This window comes from Crocodylus porosus, unplaced genomic scaffold (assembly GCF_001723895.1).
Source record: "Crocodylus porosus isolate Cpor-Errol unplaced genomic scaffold, CroPor_comp1, whole genome shotgun sequence".
Lineage (NCBI taxonomy): Eukaryota > Metazoa > Chordata > Crocodylia > Crocodylidae > Crocodylus > Crocodylus porosus.
The window spans coordinates 43,674,661-43,692,151 of NW_017728948.1; the positions used below are offsets into that span (position 1 = coordinate 43,674,661).

Consider the following 17,491-nt stretch of genomic DNA (forward strand, 5'->3'; position numbering starts at 1 on the left):
TGTAGTATTTGCTATTATTTTCATCACATTCTATAATTCTAGTACACAGACTATAATTGTAATTACTAAGGTATTTATGTAGATGGGGGAAACAAAATGAACATAAATCTTAATGTTGCTTATATAAAAAAAACTCCATGGCAGATGCATCTAAGTTCTTTTGCCCTGTTCATCTGGGAGTGGCTATGCATTTAAGGGTAAATCTGCAGTTGTTTTTTTGCTCCCAGGGCTGAGGTCCTGGGACAGAGATTACCCCTTTTTTGAACATGACAGTAGCAATCCCTGCATTTTCTGTGCTCCAAAGATCTTAGGTACTATGTTTGCCTGCTTATCTGATAGTGAAAGGCAGCATAAAGGAAATAGTCTTTGGAAAAGACCAAACCATGGCACCAGAAGCTCTTTATTCCTACTCATTGTACCAGCTGGCACACCAAACATAAGGGAACAACACAATGATTTCTCTGTCTTTGTGCACAAGGAACAGCTTTGGAATGATTCATGGGGTTAATCCTGTTCTGGACAGTCTGTGGAACACCATGTGGCAGAGGTCGCCAACCTGCAGCATGCGTGCCACAACTGTGTGTTGCATTTGGCAGACAGAGGAGAGGTAAGGCAGCACAGGGGCAGAATGAATGAGAAGTAAAAGGTAGAGTGCTTTCTGATCCCTGCCTGATCAGCTAGAGCAGCAGATCATGCAGAAGGGAATCAGAATGTCACTCATGGATGGCACAGGGCTTAATTGGTGGCATACCTGCCTCAAAGGTTGGTCCCCAGTGCTGTATGGCATTGCATTAAGTGATGGCCTGAACAGCTTCAAAGGCTACTTTTTCTCTCTGCCTTGGCTCCTCCAGATTTGATCTGCCTAATAGTAGTCAACACTTGGGACAGTCAGTCAACAGCTTCATGGCTGACCTCTGGAAGCTGCATAGTACAACACCTTCCCCTGTCAATCATAGAAATCATAGAAAATTAGGGTTGGAAGGGACCTCAGGAGGTCATCTAGTCCAACCCCCTACTCAAAGCAGAATTATCACCAATCGTATTGCCCATGGCCATATGTTTGCTGTGCTTGGGACTTTCACACACTTCGGAGTCCAGCTTACAATAACTTGTATAGCTGTAGTTATTACTCATGTGACTACTATCATGAACAGGCTATATTTGCAGGTTTTACACCAAGTTGGATTTGTAAACCAATTTGATTACACATTTAGATTTGTAAACAATTCAAACCTTTAAGATTCACAATTTCTCATAATCATAGCTGAATTTGGTCCACTGCAGCTGCTGATATGTTATAGCCCTAAAACATGGAGAATCGCTATTATGGTAGAAGTGGTAGTGATTTCAAGTGTTTGATTACCAAGGCTTTCCTTATTAGTTGCCTGTTTTCATATATATAGGTCTTCTCAAGAGAGCTGTATTTTTCTATATCTTATTTCTCTATTTCAAAAGGTGAATGTTTTTGGAAAGTATAAGAAAATAGATTTTCATTTTCAAGTACAAGAATATAAAAATTCACACTTCCTATTTTAAACAAACAAAAAAGGAATTTTGGCAACAAAACAGCTTGTGTTTAAAAGCTCAGACTTTGACATGGAATTTTACCAACACAGAGGTAAAATTCTTGGGTTCTAATGAAAAATAGTGGTTCTTTCACTGAAATACAAGTCTTCAGAAATCCTACCTCCCGTAATTTATAATGGATCACCTGCATTTCAATGAGTACCTATCATAGGGTTGCATGTAGATTTGACTAATGTATGCATGGTCAAAATGTTACTGACTATATACATATTGAATGAGGAAGAGCTCCATAAGCATCTTGCATTATTCAGCTTGCCTCTTCAAAACTATGCATTAGGATTTTGCTTTATGCATAACACTTAGAGCATATTGATGGCTTTATTCACAAACCACTGTTGTCAGTGGAAGGTTCCTGTTTATAACAGTGGGTTTGGACCTAAGCAAGACGGTCTTCAGTGGTTAATGAAGTTCACTGGGGGCTGTGATACATGTGCAAAGCTGCAGAGCACTTTTAAAGTGGCTGATTGCACAACACATTTAACCCTCATCAAATGAGAGATCAGATGAAGACACTCCACGTTAGAGTGCCTTAGGGAACGTGTTTTCCCTGGCTTAATTTGCGGCCCTGTCCCAGTGGCTGTTTGCAGGAAGAGATGGGGGATAAGGGAGTGAGAGTGAGCTGCTGGCTGGGGTTTGCTTGGCCTGAGCAGGAGTGGTGGGGAGGGGATTGGAGCCTCCCCCACCCCCTTCCAGCTAAGTGGGGTAACCCCCAGCCAGAAGCTTGCTCCCCATCCCTTCCTACAGACAGCCCTTGAGTGGGGGGCAGGGGGAAAGCAAGGCTGGGAGAGAGGGGTGGCTCCTTGACTGCAGGCAGGCTCCTCCTCTCCTCCCCCAACCCACCAGGCAAACACCTGTTTTGTGGGGGGTGCTCTAACTAACTCATGGTGCTTTATGTAAAAGCACCATGAGTTAGGGTGGGGGGTCTACATGTTTGTCAGTGCCCTCAGTGAATAAGTTTTCTATGAAAATTGCTGCTTAAAAGAAATCTCTGCAGTCTGACAGACACTGATATACATAGGACAGGGTGTTCTCATGATTTGATATATGTACTGCATGTGAGGTTTTAATAAAATAATTAATCCTCCAATTTGCAAATACAAATTTAAATCCATCTTTGAATATGGATTCAACCTACTGTTTGGGTTTTGGAGAACTTGATGAATATTAGAACATTATTTAAAACTTGTTCCACTATGACTGCCTCATTTTGGCAGCCAGAAGAATGCTATTTCTCTTCATCTGTAGCAGCCTGTAAATTAAAATTTGTCTGTGACATTCCTGCTTTTAGGAACTGCCAACCTCACAGACTTTCTGTCAATCTGAATCAGGTCAGATTTTTATTTAATTAAACCAGCATATCTGTCATCCACCCCAGTTACCCCAGTCCAACTTAATTATATGCCATTCCATTTCTGTAAAGACATGTCATAAAACTAATGCAAATACCAGAATTCTTAATTCATTCATGAGTGTCAGAACACAATTCCAGTTAGTTAAACAAATGCCTGTTTTTTCCATTAGATGTGTATGTTGCATACATTCTTCCACGACCAGAAGATAGCTAGTTAGAAACATGCTTAATTTCCTTCTGTTTGACCCCCACTTCGTCTTGGGTTCTGACCACTGTGCAAAAGATGGACATCAGCACTGTTTGCAGCAAAAGCTTCAGTAAGTGCTTTAATTAGCAGTGGACTAAGTGTTGCTTTTGGTATAAGTGTCATGCTTCCCTGCTGGGCACAGTGGATTCTCACATCATCCACAGTACCCATACTGTGCATCCTTGGCACTGAAAACAGACAACTGACTTAGTTTGCATTTGAGTATCTTGTCAGTCTAAAGTCAGGGGCTTGCTGCTGTTCATTGTCCCACATCCAGTACATGTGAATTATTTGAATTAATACTTCACCTTGGAACAATCATAGCCAATTCAACTTAATTGCCTTCTAAGCATAGTAGATAAATAGCTGAGCCCCACCAAGTTTGATGCCAGTCGTGTTCTAGACCCCATCAAACCTGTGTGGTTTTAGCTTGAGGCAGCATTCAGACACACTCCAGTGCCTAATGCTTCCTATTGATTTGATCTAGGAATCTCCCTGACTAACTGCTCTACTCTACGCTTTTGAAGCACCTAACTCTTTCCACTAACCGCTTGAGAATACAGAAGTTGTAACCTTGATTAGGATAACCCTCCTTGGGTAAAAACCTTTTTGATTTTTGTTTGTTTGTTTGTTTGTTTGTTTTAAAAGTATGACAGTGACTAAGTGGATATGCTTATGATAACAGTTTGGATCTTGGCCTTTATAGATCTAGCCTTAAATCACTTGCCTGTGGTAAAGCATGGAATTGAATCAGAGTTTCACAAGTCCCCAGACCTGCACCATTGGACCATTCTCTCCCTCTGTAATGTGTTTGAATATATTAAACATTTATTTATTAATATTAAATATATTTGTGGTATATATAATTACATATAGAAAGATATTCTATGTAACATATTTTAGGTATAAATTTCCTGTCTTTTAGACATCTATGCAGAAGGAATTTGTAGGTAGCTGGCTTTATCATGGAGATATGCATTTAAAACCTTTATAGAACCCCTTTCCCATCTTGGTGCAAGTTTCATAGAGAATGAAGGTGGCAGGACAGCTTGCCACTTTTAGGCCTCTTCTACATGTGAAGCTAAAGGTGTGATGGGATCTAATGCACAACTCACACCATCATGCCTCCTGCCTTCAACACATGCATGGCAAGAGGTATCTTTGTAGGATCACAGACTAGGTCCCATCACGCCTTATTAATTGTGTAGGGGGAACTCGATCCCAGGCCCCCCCTGCACTGGCAAGCTTCCACAGCTAGGAGCCCATGCACCTCAGTTGAGGGGCTCCCAGCCACAGGGGTGCCCCATGTACCCCTGGACCCTGGGGAATCACAGTTCTCACAATTCCTAGGACTCAGGGGTGCAGGAAACCCCCAGACCCTGGGGATTGCAGCTGCTGGGATCCCTAGGGCTTAGGAGTTTTTACACTGGTTATGGTGTACTTCTCTACCTGGGAGTCCCATCAGCTGACAGGGCTCCCAGCCACAGAGGAGACAATGCCACATGTGCAGATTAAAGCTCAGTAGCAATCAGCTATAAAGTTAGTACACATTTATGAAGTCTAGCTTTTTAGCTGTTTGGAGCTTTTTATTGTGTGATATAACTACTTTGCACATGTAGCTGGGCTCCAGGTAATTGCATAACACCTGTACCGTGTAGTGGGGGCCTCATATTGAAAAGGTAATAAAGGAGTAAAGAAAGAGGAAGGGAATTGGACTATCCTGACTTTAATCGAATTATACCTATTCAGACCAGGGCAGATCCAGGAGGGGTTCAGTCATGCGTACTGCATTCAAGACTTTGACTGTGTAGCATACACAGGGCTTATTATCATGGCATCTTAACCCAGGGGATCTAGAAAAGAGAAGACTGAGAGGGGATTTAATAGTAGCCTTCAACTACCTGACATGGGGTTCAAAAGAGTATGGAGGTAGACTGTTCTCAGTGGTGGCAGATGACCAAACAGGGGGCAGTGGTCTCAAGTTCCAGTAAGAGAAGTTTAGGTTAGATATTAAGAAGAATTTTCTCACTAGGAGGGTAGTAAAACACTGGAACAGGCTACTCAGAAAGGTGGATTTCAGGACCCAATTAGACAAAGCCTTGGCCGGGATGATCTAGTTGGGGATGGTCCTGCTCTGAGCACAGGGTTGAACTAAATGACCTCCTGAGGTCCCTTTCAAACCTAATTTTCTATGAAAGTTGTGGCTACTTAGTTCCCTATCCATACACACCCTTGTCCACCAATGAATTGGGGTCTTTGGATGGCTCTGGCAGCTGTACTGACAAGCTGCCAGCTTCTTCCAGAGTTGGGTTGCCCAGCCTTTGAAAAGTCTTGTGGTCTGGATTTGGTCAATGGGGTCAAAGGAGTGGGACACGCCACCATCTGTACCCCTGTTTTAAAATCCTAGATCTGCTTCTATGTATACCATATTTTAACTCTAGTTCATCATCTCTAAAGGAATAACAGCAAATGTTGCCATTTTTCCCTATAAGAAATTTTCCTGCAAAAATATTTTTCACAGAGTAAGCAGCAGAATGATTAATTCATAGTCTATAATAAATAAAACTAAACATTGGATGACATTAACATTTATCTGTAAGAAGATTATAGTACTTAGCATAAATTTACATAGCATTTCAGAGTTCTTTGTGAACATTACCTTTTTAAACTAAATGATGAAGTCCAAACTCTCCAAGAACTGTCACAGAATCTAGAAAAGTTTAAATCTCTGTCCATGATTGTACAAATGGACATCAGAATCAGCTTATGTATGACAGTTGTGGCATCGGTAAACACAGCATATTTTTAGATTTGTAGGGACATCTGTAGCTTGCAACAATAATGGGATTGGATAAATCAATTTTAAACTGGCTCCTTCATGTCAGTGCAGACAGATAGCTATTGCTCTAACTGCTGTAGCTGTACTTTGTTTTTCATACATGAATATTCTGTTACTTTTCATTAAGTGGAACACCGACTCAGTGGTATATAATATTTTGTTTCTAATAATAAGTTTGTACTGATGTAATCCCTTCGTGCATTTCTGAACCAGTTCTGACCCCAAAACAAACCTATCTGTAAAACTGCATGTTTTCATGTTAGATTGAGAGGCTTAAACAGATTACCCATGTAGCTCCTTACTGGTGAACAATCTAATTTAGCTCCAATATATCAGTTGTTCCTATAGTAATTATTAACTGATAAGTGTATCCTAATTTACTTGGGACACCTAGAACTTTTGGTAACAACTTGGTGTCTTTCTTACCTGGTAATGTTTTTATTATCAAAACATTTTCCCGAGATACTTGCATAAGAAGAGATGTGCAACATGTGAGAAGATTGGTGCATTTTTTTTACTAGTAAAAAATCAGGTAGATTGTAAAATAGGCAAAAAAATGTTAAATTCATCCCTTCTCTTAAGATAATAAAAAAAACTTAGCAATATGATTGTACTATTTGGCTCTTAATTCAATAAAACTGATTTGTATGTGAATTTTTTTTTAAATCTAGACTACAATCTCTCTCTCTCTCTCTCTCTCTGGGTACGTGCAGATGTTTCGGGAGGTTAAACTGCCACCTGATCTTAGTTTGCCTAGGTATGGACTTTATACTTGGATCCCTAGTTAGGTCAATCTAAGTGCAAACTGTACACCAGTTCAGGAAGGTTATATGGGTCTGAAAATGACCAGCCTGCTCTAAGTTAACTGTACCTCAAACATAGTCTGACTTAGTTCAAGTCTGGCAAGCAAGACCCATCTAACTGAACTTCTGTTCAGTTCCCAGTGTAGCACTAGGACTAGGAAAGCCCAGCTGCTGGCCCCAGCCCTGGGGCTGCTCTTTTCCTATCCACCTGTCTCCTGGCACTGGGTTATTTTTAGCCCCCCAGCCTCTTGCCCCACCCCCAGATGGACAACCTCCATCCCCACAGACCAGCCACCACCCCCTCTCACCCCACCCCCCAGCTTTCCATCCCACAAGCCTCTCCTTATGCAGGTTTTACCCATGTTGACCCATGTTGGGAGTCGACCAAAGTAAGTCAGGGTGGGTGGGATCGGGAAGGACTGATTTACCAGATTGGCTATTTGTCTGGAGAGAGGACTTGGGGGGGATAAAAATAGCCCCTGGTCCTGAGTGAGGGGGAGGGAACCTCACTTGCCCCCGAAATCCTGCCAAGCCTTCCCAGACCTCATCCACCCTGCGTGCTTACCTAACCCCCAACGCAGAGCCTGCTGCCCCCCAATCTCTCCCAAACTCCCCTGCTAGTACTCCCAGACCCCCCGACCATCTGCCATATGGACCCTGCTTGCTCCCCAAGCCCTCCCACTAGCCCCTCCATCCCAGCTCACCTTAGATTGGGTGGCCGTTTTAAACTTCCATAATCTACCCGAATGTCTGTACATACTCTGTTCTGTAGATGTTGTTGTCAACCAAAATTCAGCTCCCTGAAAGTGATATAAAGTCCAGTTGAAATATTCATGTTTATTGAAATATACTAGATTACTAAAAATGTACTCAGCTCTGTATTAAGTATCATAATCATATTTTTACATTAAACATAGTGTACAAGAACATAAAGTTTGGAAATTTAAACTCCTTCACTAGATTTTTCACTCAAGTGCAGATTATTTAACATATATAAAACTGATAGATTTTTCTTTAGGAAATTTACATACTGGTTTAAAAGAACAGAGTTCATTCAAATATTGTTAACAACACCTTTTCTTTTTCCCACCGCAGACACTATAGCTGAAAGAAATGCACTCAGAGAACATGTGTATCCAAAACTGAGAGAATTCTGCAGGGAAAACTACGGGCTGGAATTTCAGGTAGATTGAGATGTAATCTTCTATTATGATAAATTTTCAAAAATAGCATGGTAATTATCTATGTTTAAAACATATGTAATGGTTTATTTTTATTTTGAAAAATTATAAGGTTGATTTAAACATTGGCAAAATACAAGCATATGCAGAATAAGTAACATACACTTTATATTAGAAATTTGTCAACTTGATGTGGTCAAAACATCTTGAGTGAATTCGGCTGGTATTAATAAAAAGACAAGTAAGAAAAAATGCTGAATGTTCTAGAATTTTTTTTTTTTGGCTGGGAACCTAGAGCAAACAGACATTTTCTCTCCAAAGATATGTATACAGCCCAGTGATAACACTTGGAAATAGTAAATTATTAATAAATGGTAACTGTATTATTATCAGTTTTACTTTGAGCTGCATAAAGTCACAGCATCCACATAGTATGTACAATAGTTGCACCACATTTTTTTTAAAAATTCCTCCAGCAAACAATAAATGGTGTTTGAGAGGAACAGTAGTAAAGTCTTGATTACTAATGAAATAAATATAGAATATTTTGTAAAAATACCCAGAGTTCTTGAATGATCATGTCCAGATTTGGAGAGCCATGATATGAAATCCTGGCTCCATTTCAAGTCGATGGCAAAGTTCTCAACATTAATTTACTGGAGCCAGGAAATAATTAATTCTCCCTGTATCTTTAGAAGTGGCTTTTCTTCACCTGTTGTATAACAGCAATGAATTAGATCTGATTTGAAAAGGAGAAGTTAAGAGTTACACTTGAAGTCACTGGGATTACTTACTTGAAGTTAGGTATGGGTTTAAGTACCTTACTGAGCCATTGGCCTTAAGTCTTTGAGCCAATAGTCTTTTGAAGTCATAGCTAAAGATCATATTTACAATGGCAAGACCTCTGTGTTACAAACTTGTTGTCCAGACCTAGGAATCCCTTCTTTAAGACACTGAATCTTTAGCACCCAGCTAATAAACAGGTGTTGACAAAGAGGCCAAGTATTGCATAAAAAATAAACAATATAATAAAATAAAATAGAAATGACATAAAAGAAGCCAAAGGTTACATAAATTATCAGCTCTTAAAAACAGACAAAATGAAAAACGTAAACCCATTTCAGACTTTGAGTGGCCAGCGACCTTTAGCTCAGGACTGGGCAAAATACAGTCTGCAGGCTGTTCTATCCAGCCTGCAGAGCCCCTAAAAAATTTAGAAAATTTAATATTTTATCTGCCCCTGGCTGCGTGTCAAAGATGACAAGGCACCAGGGGCAGCAGGACCCAGTAGCTGCAGCATCAAGGCCTGTACAGCTTCCCCTCCCACCCCCAGCTGGGAGCCTCTGCCTAGCAGAAGCTTCTGGCCTGGGGCCCTGGGGCTGTTCCCACCTCCTCCTGCCAGAGAGGGAAATTCAGATAAGTAGGGGGGAGGGAGGCAGAGGATCACGTGCGATCACCCCAGTCCTCGGGCCAAGCCAGGCCAGCTCCTGCAGTCCTGGCACTGCAGCCGGGAACCACGTGGTGCTGGAGCAGTGGGCAGGGGGTGGAGAGAAGTGCTGTGGTGGTGGGCAGGAAATGGTGGTTGCAGGAAGAGGGGTGGTAGTGAGCAGGTGTGCAGGAGCACAGCAACAGCTGGGTGGGAGTGTGGAGCCTGTGCTTCAGTGCCAGTGGGAGCCCAGAGTGGGGTGGCAGGAGCATGGGACCTGGGTTGGCAGGGGCTCTATGGAGCTGTGCTGACTCTCTCCTCCCCCTTGGTGCAGCCCAACCTAGCTCAATAGCGCCCAGGCCACCCTGCCCTCAGCCCACACTGTTGCAAACCCCGTGCTCCCGCCCAGTTGTCCCTGCGCTCCCTCACATCTGCTCACTGACACTCCCCGCCACTTGCTGCTGCCATTTCCCTGATTTCTGGCCCACCACTGCCGCTGTTCCTTTTCACCCCATTTGGTTCCCAGCTGCACCAGGACCAAAGGATGCAGCAGGAGCCAGCCTGGCCCCCATGATTCTTGGCTGCTCTGCATTGCCCATCAGGCCAGTCTGACTCCTGCTGCATCCTGTGGTCTCAGCCATGCAGCTGGAATGTTGCTGGACCAGCAAAGTCGGGGACAAGAAGGGTAGCAGTGACAAATGGAGCGAGAAGTGATGGTGAGTGGCAGCATGGGGCTCGCACTGGTGCTCTGGAGCTAGGAGCCTGGAGCCCAGGCTTGCAGAAGCACTGGTGTGGGGGGCTCTGTCTGCTGCAGGGGGGCTGTGGGCAATCCCTCCACACATGACACAACACTTCCCAGCCCCTTCCCTCCCCATACCCACCCACACCCCCCCACACACACGCACTCATGCCCCCACATCTCCCCACAACATACAAGAGTAAGAGTTCATTTTAAGCTATTATACAATCACCTCTATATACACTACACAAACATCTAAATCAGGACAAAATATTTTTTGAAATCAAATTAATGAATGTTTTAGTAAATGGTTGATTTTTAGAATAGAATTTGGTATTTTTCTGGTTCTGAGATGGCAAATCCCCTTGCCAAAAGGAGTACTTCTGGGGACAAGGGGAGGGACTCCTGGTGGCAAAGGTCAGGGGTTAGAGGGTGGGACTTCTGCTCTCAAGATGGCCCCACCCTGGCAAAGGGTAGGTCTACCCTTGCGGCCCTCGACCACTTGTCAAAACCTGGTAAGTGGCCTTCCACCCAAAATAATTGCCCTCCCTTCCTTTAGCTGCAGATTGAGTCCTAACCGAAACCCCGTCTTTAGCCTCACAGCCCTCTCTTCTAGGAGGGCAGCTGCATGTTATGTAGTGGAAAGGGCCAGCTCACCCAGGTGGAGACAGTTCTTCTGATGAAGTCCTCTCTCCAGTTCCACAGCCCCTATTGAAGCCAGTGAATGACTGTTCAGACCAGAGCCTCTGGCAGGAGGAATAAACATGTGCAATTATTATAAAAAATATAATTAATTTTACAGACAAATACAACTCCAAATCTTCAGGCATCCTCAGCACTAAATTCACACAAAGCTGTGCCACTGCTTTCCCAGCAGGTCAGCTTTACAAAACAAAGCAGCACTGTCTTTAGTAACAACCATGGTAAATGCTTTTAAGGCAGTCTGTATGTAAAGCTCTGCATGTATATTGAGCAACAAATTTTGATTGTGGCTGTTTTTATATCAAAACAGTTTTTTAATCACACTCTATAATCAATTCTATTGAATCAAAATGGAGTTGTTAAGCCTTTTTTGCATGTAAAGATAGCATTGTTTTGATTTTTTAAATTTTTTTAGATGATGGTTTTGAAGCAACTTGACATAAGGATGCCAGCTGATCATCTCTTTGGACAGTCTCAGTAGTGTTACTGCAGGAAGGGAATGCTAAGAGTGTATTAATTACTAAAACCAACTTCTTCTTTTACTATCCCCTGTGATATTCGGGGAAAATGCTGATGCTTTCTAACTTATCCAGATTTTTTATCTGCCTTACTCTTCAGCTATCTCTGGAGAGACACCTCAAAAAAAAAAAGGGAACAAAATAAACTAACATCTCCTTTATATATAACAAAATGCCTTTACACCATACTTGCAAGCAAAAATGAATCCTGAGGTGGGCTATATTGTCCTGATATGATAAAAATATCAGAATACCTATAGTGTGACAAAGTGCAAGACTACAATTGTTACTTTAGTAATAATCAGTGAATATGGTTGCTGAGAAGGATAAGTAGCAATCCTGCTTCCTCTGGTCAGTATTTACAAAATAAAAAATATTATTTTATAGCTTCAACCATTATCTGAAGACTGAGTGCCATAAGTCTCAAAACCCAGGAAAGTCTTTATATAGGAGAAGGTGTGGTGATCTGCCCCACAAGCAGAGAAGTTGATTTATCTGATTTGAATTTCTTTAAAAGCAGGGGATCCCTAAGAGGCATTGAGGAGTCAAATTTAGTTTTCACATTACTCTTCACATGTAAAGTTATGCAAAAAATTTAAAAATAAGGAAGTATTCTGGAGTGGTTCTGGGGTAGCATTTGTGGGGAAAATGTTTATTTTTTGATTATCTTCTAACATGTAAATTCACCATCATCATTACTTTCATTAGATTACAGTAGTGCCTGTGAAATGCAGGGACTTTCCAGATAGAGAGAAGGAGACTTAGTTCATTCCCGTAATATATACAGAACTTGGATGGATCAAAAAAAATGTACTTTGCCTTTTACCCTTTCAAAAAACAACAAAGTTACAGATATTTCATTGATTCCCTATTATACTCTATTGCTGAATCTTTTCTAAATCAATTTGGAAAGCCTAAAGCTTCTAGAAATTCAATTTGGATTTGTAGATTTGGCCTCCGAATTGCAATCCGAAGCTTTGCACAGACCTACAAGTGACATACTATAGGGTATCCTCAAGTCACCATCTATTTGATAAATCATGACATAAATGAAATTCATTCTAATGTAGTCAGCATTCCAGTTTTCTTTGAGTCATCTGGCTTTACCAATAACAGGGTCTCAGTTGTTGCAAAACATCTGATCTGTCAGGCTTCCTAAAGTTGTTGGCTACTCCTGTGGGACATCACCATATGTGGAGAAATATGACTGAATTTATTAGCCAGTCCTCTGCATTTGTTTGTTTAGTAGATTTTCTTTTTTCCAGACTAGAACATTTTAAGAAAATGTTTCTGAAAAGCTGGCATTTGTATTTGTATTTTTGTTTAAGATATAGACTTAAAATAAGCTAAAAAGATCCAGGACACTTGGCATTTTATATCCTTAAATAGTTTGAGAAATATGTTTGTTTGGGGAGTAGGGGGTTAAACTGAACAACTGATTGTTTTGGAAACATTATCTCAGGATAATTTTCAGCTATTCACAAGGGTCATGTTCCTGTACACAGGACAAAATGGTAGGAAAAAAGATGTCTGATAAATGGAGACATTCAGCTTTGAACAAAAAGGCCGCTTACTTTGTTAATAATTTTACAACATTGTCCATTTCAACAGCTGAGAGAGATAATAGACCATACAGAAAGATATATGAAATAAAAAGCTAGCTTCTTTTAACTAGTAAGGAAAAGAAACTGAGTGACCTATAAAAGTGGTAGGGGGTGTTTTGACAGAAACTGGGAAAAGGAAATGGAGAACACTGACTGATGAATGAAAGCATTAAAAAAATATATGATGTTATAACAGACCCAAATCAGTCAAACTTGGGTAACCAGTTTTATACAGAACAACAGATCTCCAACCCCTTTTGGCAATATTACTGGGTAATAATGGCAAAACACCTGCCATTTTCTCCAATACAAATAATTAGATATAGCATTAGATATAGTTATTTTGTTAGTCTGTTATTTCTATAGATGCATAGTTATTATATGCAATGCAAAGAATTCATAAATCGCTTTTTCTAAATTCTTTGTACATTCACAGGGATGACATCTGTAACAGCTTGCCTTGCAAGACCATTTTTTTCAAACATTGTGTTGTTAGATTTGTAACTTGTTGACAAAGAATCATCACATTACAGTGCAACATCACAGAATCATGTTCTAACAAGATATTGTGAAGTCATGATACAACTTAGAATATGATGGCATTACACCAGCTCTCAGTGATGGTTTAGGAGATGTTAGGGCAACTGTTCAAAAGAATGCCTTTGATTTTATGTGTGCAGCGTTATATACAATCATTTGTATATATAATTACTAAGTTATTAGGTATAAAGTCATTTCTGGAAATTTGTTATAGGTTACTATTCAGGATATGGAAGACCTCAATCACAACTGTGATGGAAGGATGTTTATGAGGAATAAAACATATGCATTTATTCTAGAGGTTTTTTTCCCATTTTTCTAACTGTCAATACAGTCGTACAAGACTTGATTGAATGTCTCCCAGTGAGAAGTAAACTGTGGGTTCAGAAGATTTATCATTTAAAAATGTTGCTGTCCAGATTTATCATTTAAGACTGTTGTCCCATGGCCCAAGCAGCTAGCCAATATTTCGGGCCTTGTATGTTTCTTTCACTTACATTTCATCTTCTATTATACATGTCAGATGTTTCTATAATGCATCCTTTTTATTTAAAAAACATGTGCTTAATGTCCTGTTTCCCTGAACACTATAAGAACAAGCAGCAGGAGGCATCTTCCTTGTTCAGAAATCCAAGCCCACTTTACAGCCAGTCTGGTGCCCCAATGAGGTCTGTTACTACTACCTCTTTAAGGGCATTGCATCCTCTGTGTCTGAATTTTTTCATGGTTTTCTCCTGGATTTTTGTTTCTGCTCTAACAGAGACATAAACATGACACCTCATTAATCAATTATTTGATCAGTGTTTTAAAACATTCCTAAGGAAACCCGTCTTGTTCTACCCAAACTAGGTCTTGGTGAAGCCTTCCACTCCTGATCCTTACCATGAACAGTGCCATCTGTTGTTTCAGTTTTCAACAAAGAAATGGCCATGTAATTGCTGAAGTCAGGATAGGTTTGTACCTTGTAGACTGACTTAATCAGAGACGTATGGCATAAGCTTATTTGAATCGTGGCTTACTTCATCAGATGCTGTGAAAGGACACTGCTCTCATTTTTAGCCTGTATAAAAGGTGGCTTGCGTTCCCATAAATCAAAGCCACACTTGCTGAGAACCACTTCCACCCTGGAACAAAACGGAAACGGCGATAATGTATTGGCATAAGGAAAACACCTAGAGCTCCTTAACTTCACTTATGGGTCAACAACTTTTCTCTCTACTCAAAAGTACAGTTCTTCAAATACGCTGTCCCTCACCTGTATTTTCCTTCTCAGAGTTCTGAGGATCTTTGGAGGCAAATGAAGTGAGTGAAACCCAATTATCCAATTATAACTATGGCTCCAAGCATTCACTTGTGTATAGCACTTGTGAAGTCTCATTAAGTGCTGCCATATTCAGAAGGAACACACACAGTAAAGTAAAGCTCAGCTGACAGATCTTTCTTGGGAAATACACTCCTGCAGCAATTAAGGACAAACACAAAGCTCACCATGCCCTGCTCTAAGCATGAATTTCTTTGACCTGCCTTCCCTAACAGATATATAGCACCCTGCATATGTGTATTTAAAAAAATCAACACAAAACTCACCAAAGCATGCCATTGCACATTCTTGTTTGCCTGGGGCAAAGATGAAGCACCAAACATATTACAGAGGTTGTTCATGATGCTTCATAAAGCATTAATAGAACACACCCAAATAATGATGTTATAATGCTATAACATCCAGAATAATATAGCATAGAAGCTCAGTGCATCAGAGATTCATCCTACAACCCAAATTATGAAAAAGCAGATTTTCAGGCTTTCTCTATCTGTTATAAAAGATTTTATGACTCAACACCTAAGAGCAGATGTGATTAGGAAGGTGACATTTGCACTTAGTCTCATTAATAGTGATAACCACACTGTAATGAATCGGGATGAATTTGTGTTGTGTAAAAGACGCAAGGTAAGATTTACAGAGTGAGGAGACAATAAAGACAAAATCCTAAAATTGCAGGAGGTTTTTCTATATGCTGTAGAAATGCTGGTTTCGTAACTGCAAAGTTATACATTCACAGATGTTTGGGTCGGAAGGGACCTCAGTAGATTATTGAGTCTGGCCCCCTGCCCAGGGCAGGAAAAAGCACTGGGGTTAGATGACCCCAGCCAGATGCATGTCTAGCCTCATCTTAAAGACCCCAAAGTATGGGAGAGCACCACCTCCCTTGGAAGCCCATTCCAGATTCTGGCAATGCTTCACGTAAACAAGTTCTTCCTCATGTCTAACCTAAACTTGCTCTCCATCAGTTTGTGGCCATTGTTCCTAGTTACTTCAAGGGGTGCCCTAGTAAATAGAGCATCTCCTATTCCTTGCTGCACCCTGCCCCATACATTTGTAGGCAGCCACAAGATCACCTCTCAGCTTTCTCTTGTGGAGGCTGAAAAGATCCAAGTCCCTCAGTCTCTCCTTGTAGGGCTTTGCCTTCAGGTCCCTAACCATACAGGTGGCTCTCCTCGGAACCCTCTCAAGGTTGTCCACATTCCTCTTGAAGTGCAGCGCCCAAAAGTGGATGCAGTACTCCAAATGTGGCCTGACCAATGCCATGCAGAGGGGAAGTATCACCTCCCTGGACCTGTTCATCATGCACCTGCTAATGCATGAGAAGGTGTGGTTAGCTTTGCTTATCACTTCATCATATTGACAACTCATGTTTATCTTGGTGTCAACTATGACTCTGAAATCCCTTTCCACTGCTGAGAAGGTCCTCCCCCAGCTTGTTTTCTATCACTTCTTCTAACACGTAGGAAAGATGCACAACACACCTTTTGCCACAATGTTCTCTTTACTTCTTATTTGAGTTTTGTGGCTTTGACACTTGAGAAAATACTTGAATTATACAATAAATTCCTCTAGCTGTTAATTCAGAAGTTTTTGGAGCTGAGAATTTATAATTAAAATATTTAAGTTATTTTATATGTAATTCAGATATTCAGGCATTTGACAAATACAGTATCAAGTTTGGTAATAAAACCATAAAAATAAACCAGCAGGGAAAGATGAACAAAAAAGGAAGCAAAGAGATGTTTTCTGATGAGACTTAAAAAGAGAGAAAATCAAAGAGAGAAGAGGAAGTGTGAGATGGCAAGGCCTGCAAAGAAGTCTCCTGTTCCAACAGAAGGCTGGGAAAGAGTTTTGTAAAATGTATTTTGGCCCTGATGCAGCAGACAAATGCATGCAACCTGATTATTACAACTAGTCACATTGAAACCAACTAGTGGAATGCATGAAGCAGAGGAAATTTAGGTTGGAGATTAGAAAGAACTTTATGACTGTGAGGGTGGTCAAAGCATTGAAACAGGCTACCTAGAGAAGTTGTAGAAGCACTATTCCAGGTCAGACAGACACTTTTTCTAGGATAGTTGTATTTGAGGATGATCCTGCCTTGAACAGGGGACTGGACTACATGAATTCTTGAGGTCCCTTCCAGCCTTGCTCTTCTATGATCGTAAAATTAAGCTTGAATATTTGCTTGTTTCCAAGTGGCTTAACTAGATGGTGCTAGTTCTTACAGTCCAAGTTCTATCTACCTTACAGTGTGTTTTCCATAGATTCATAGATAGTAAGCCTGGACAGGACCTTGGAAGATCATTGGGTCCAGCCCCCTGGACCAAGCAGGAAAGACATCTGGGGTCAGGTGACCCCAGCAAGGTGACCATCCAGTTTCCTCTTGAAGATTTCCAGGGTAGGTGATTGCACCACCTCCGGAGAGAGCTTATTCCGCAGTCCAGACACGCTAGATGTGAAGTAGTTTTTCCTAACGTTGAGCCTGAAACAAGTCTTCCAGGAGTTTGTGACCATTACTCTTGGTTTTCCCCTTGGGTGCCCTGGTGAACAGTGCTCACTGAGCCCTTAATGTAGCAATAAGCTGCTACCAAGTCCCCTCTCAGCCTTCTTTTTTCAGGCTGAAGAGT

At 41.0% G+C, this 17,491-nt stretch overlaps 1 protein-coding gene across 1 annotated transcript in view; it reads left to right on the forward strand.

The window, feature by feature from the left end:
- Positions 1–7,187: 7,187 nt before the first annotated feature.
- NWD2 (NACHT and WD repeat domain containing 2) overlaps positions 7,188–17,491 on the forward strand; it is an 84,655-nt gene continuing 74,351 nt past the window's right edge. Inside the window, exons 1-2 of the mRNA XM_019552578.1 lie at positions 7,188–7,216; positions 7,846–8,011. Coding sequence (XP_019408123.1) covers positions 7,188–7,216; positions 7,846–8,011 — 195 coding nt within the window. The remainder of the gene's footprint in view (positions 7,217–7,845; positions 8,012–17,491) is intronic.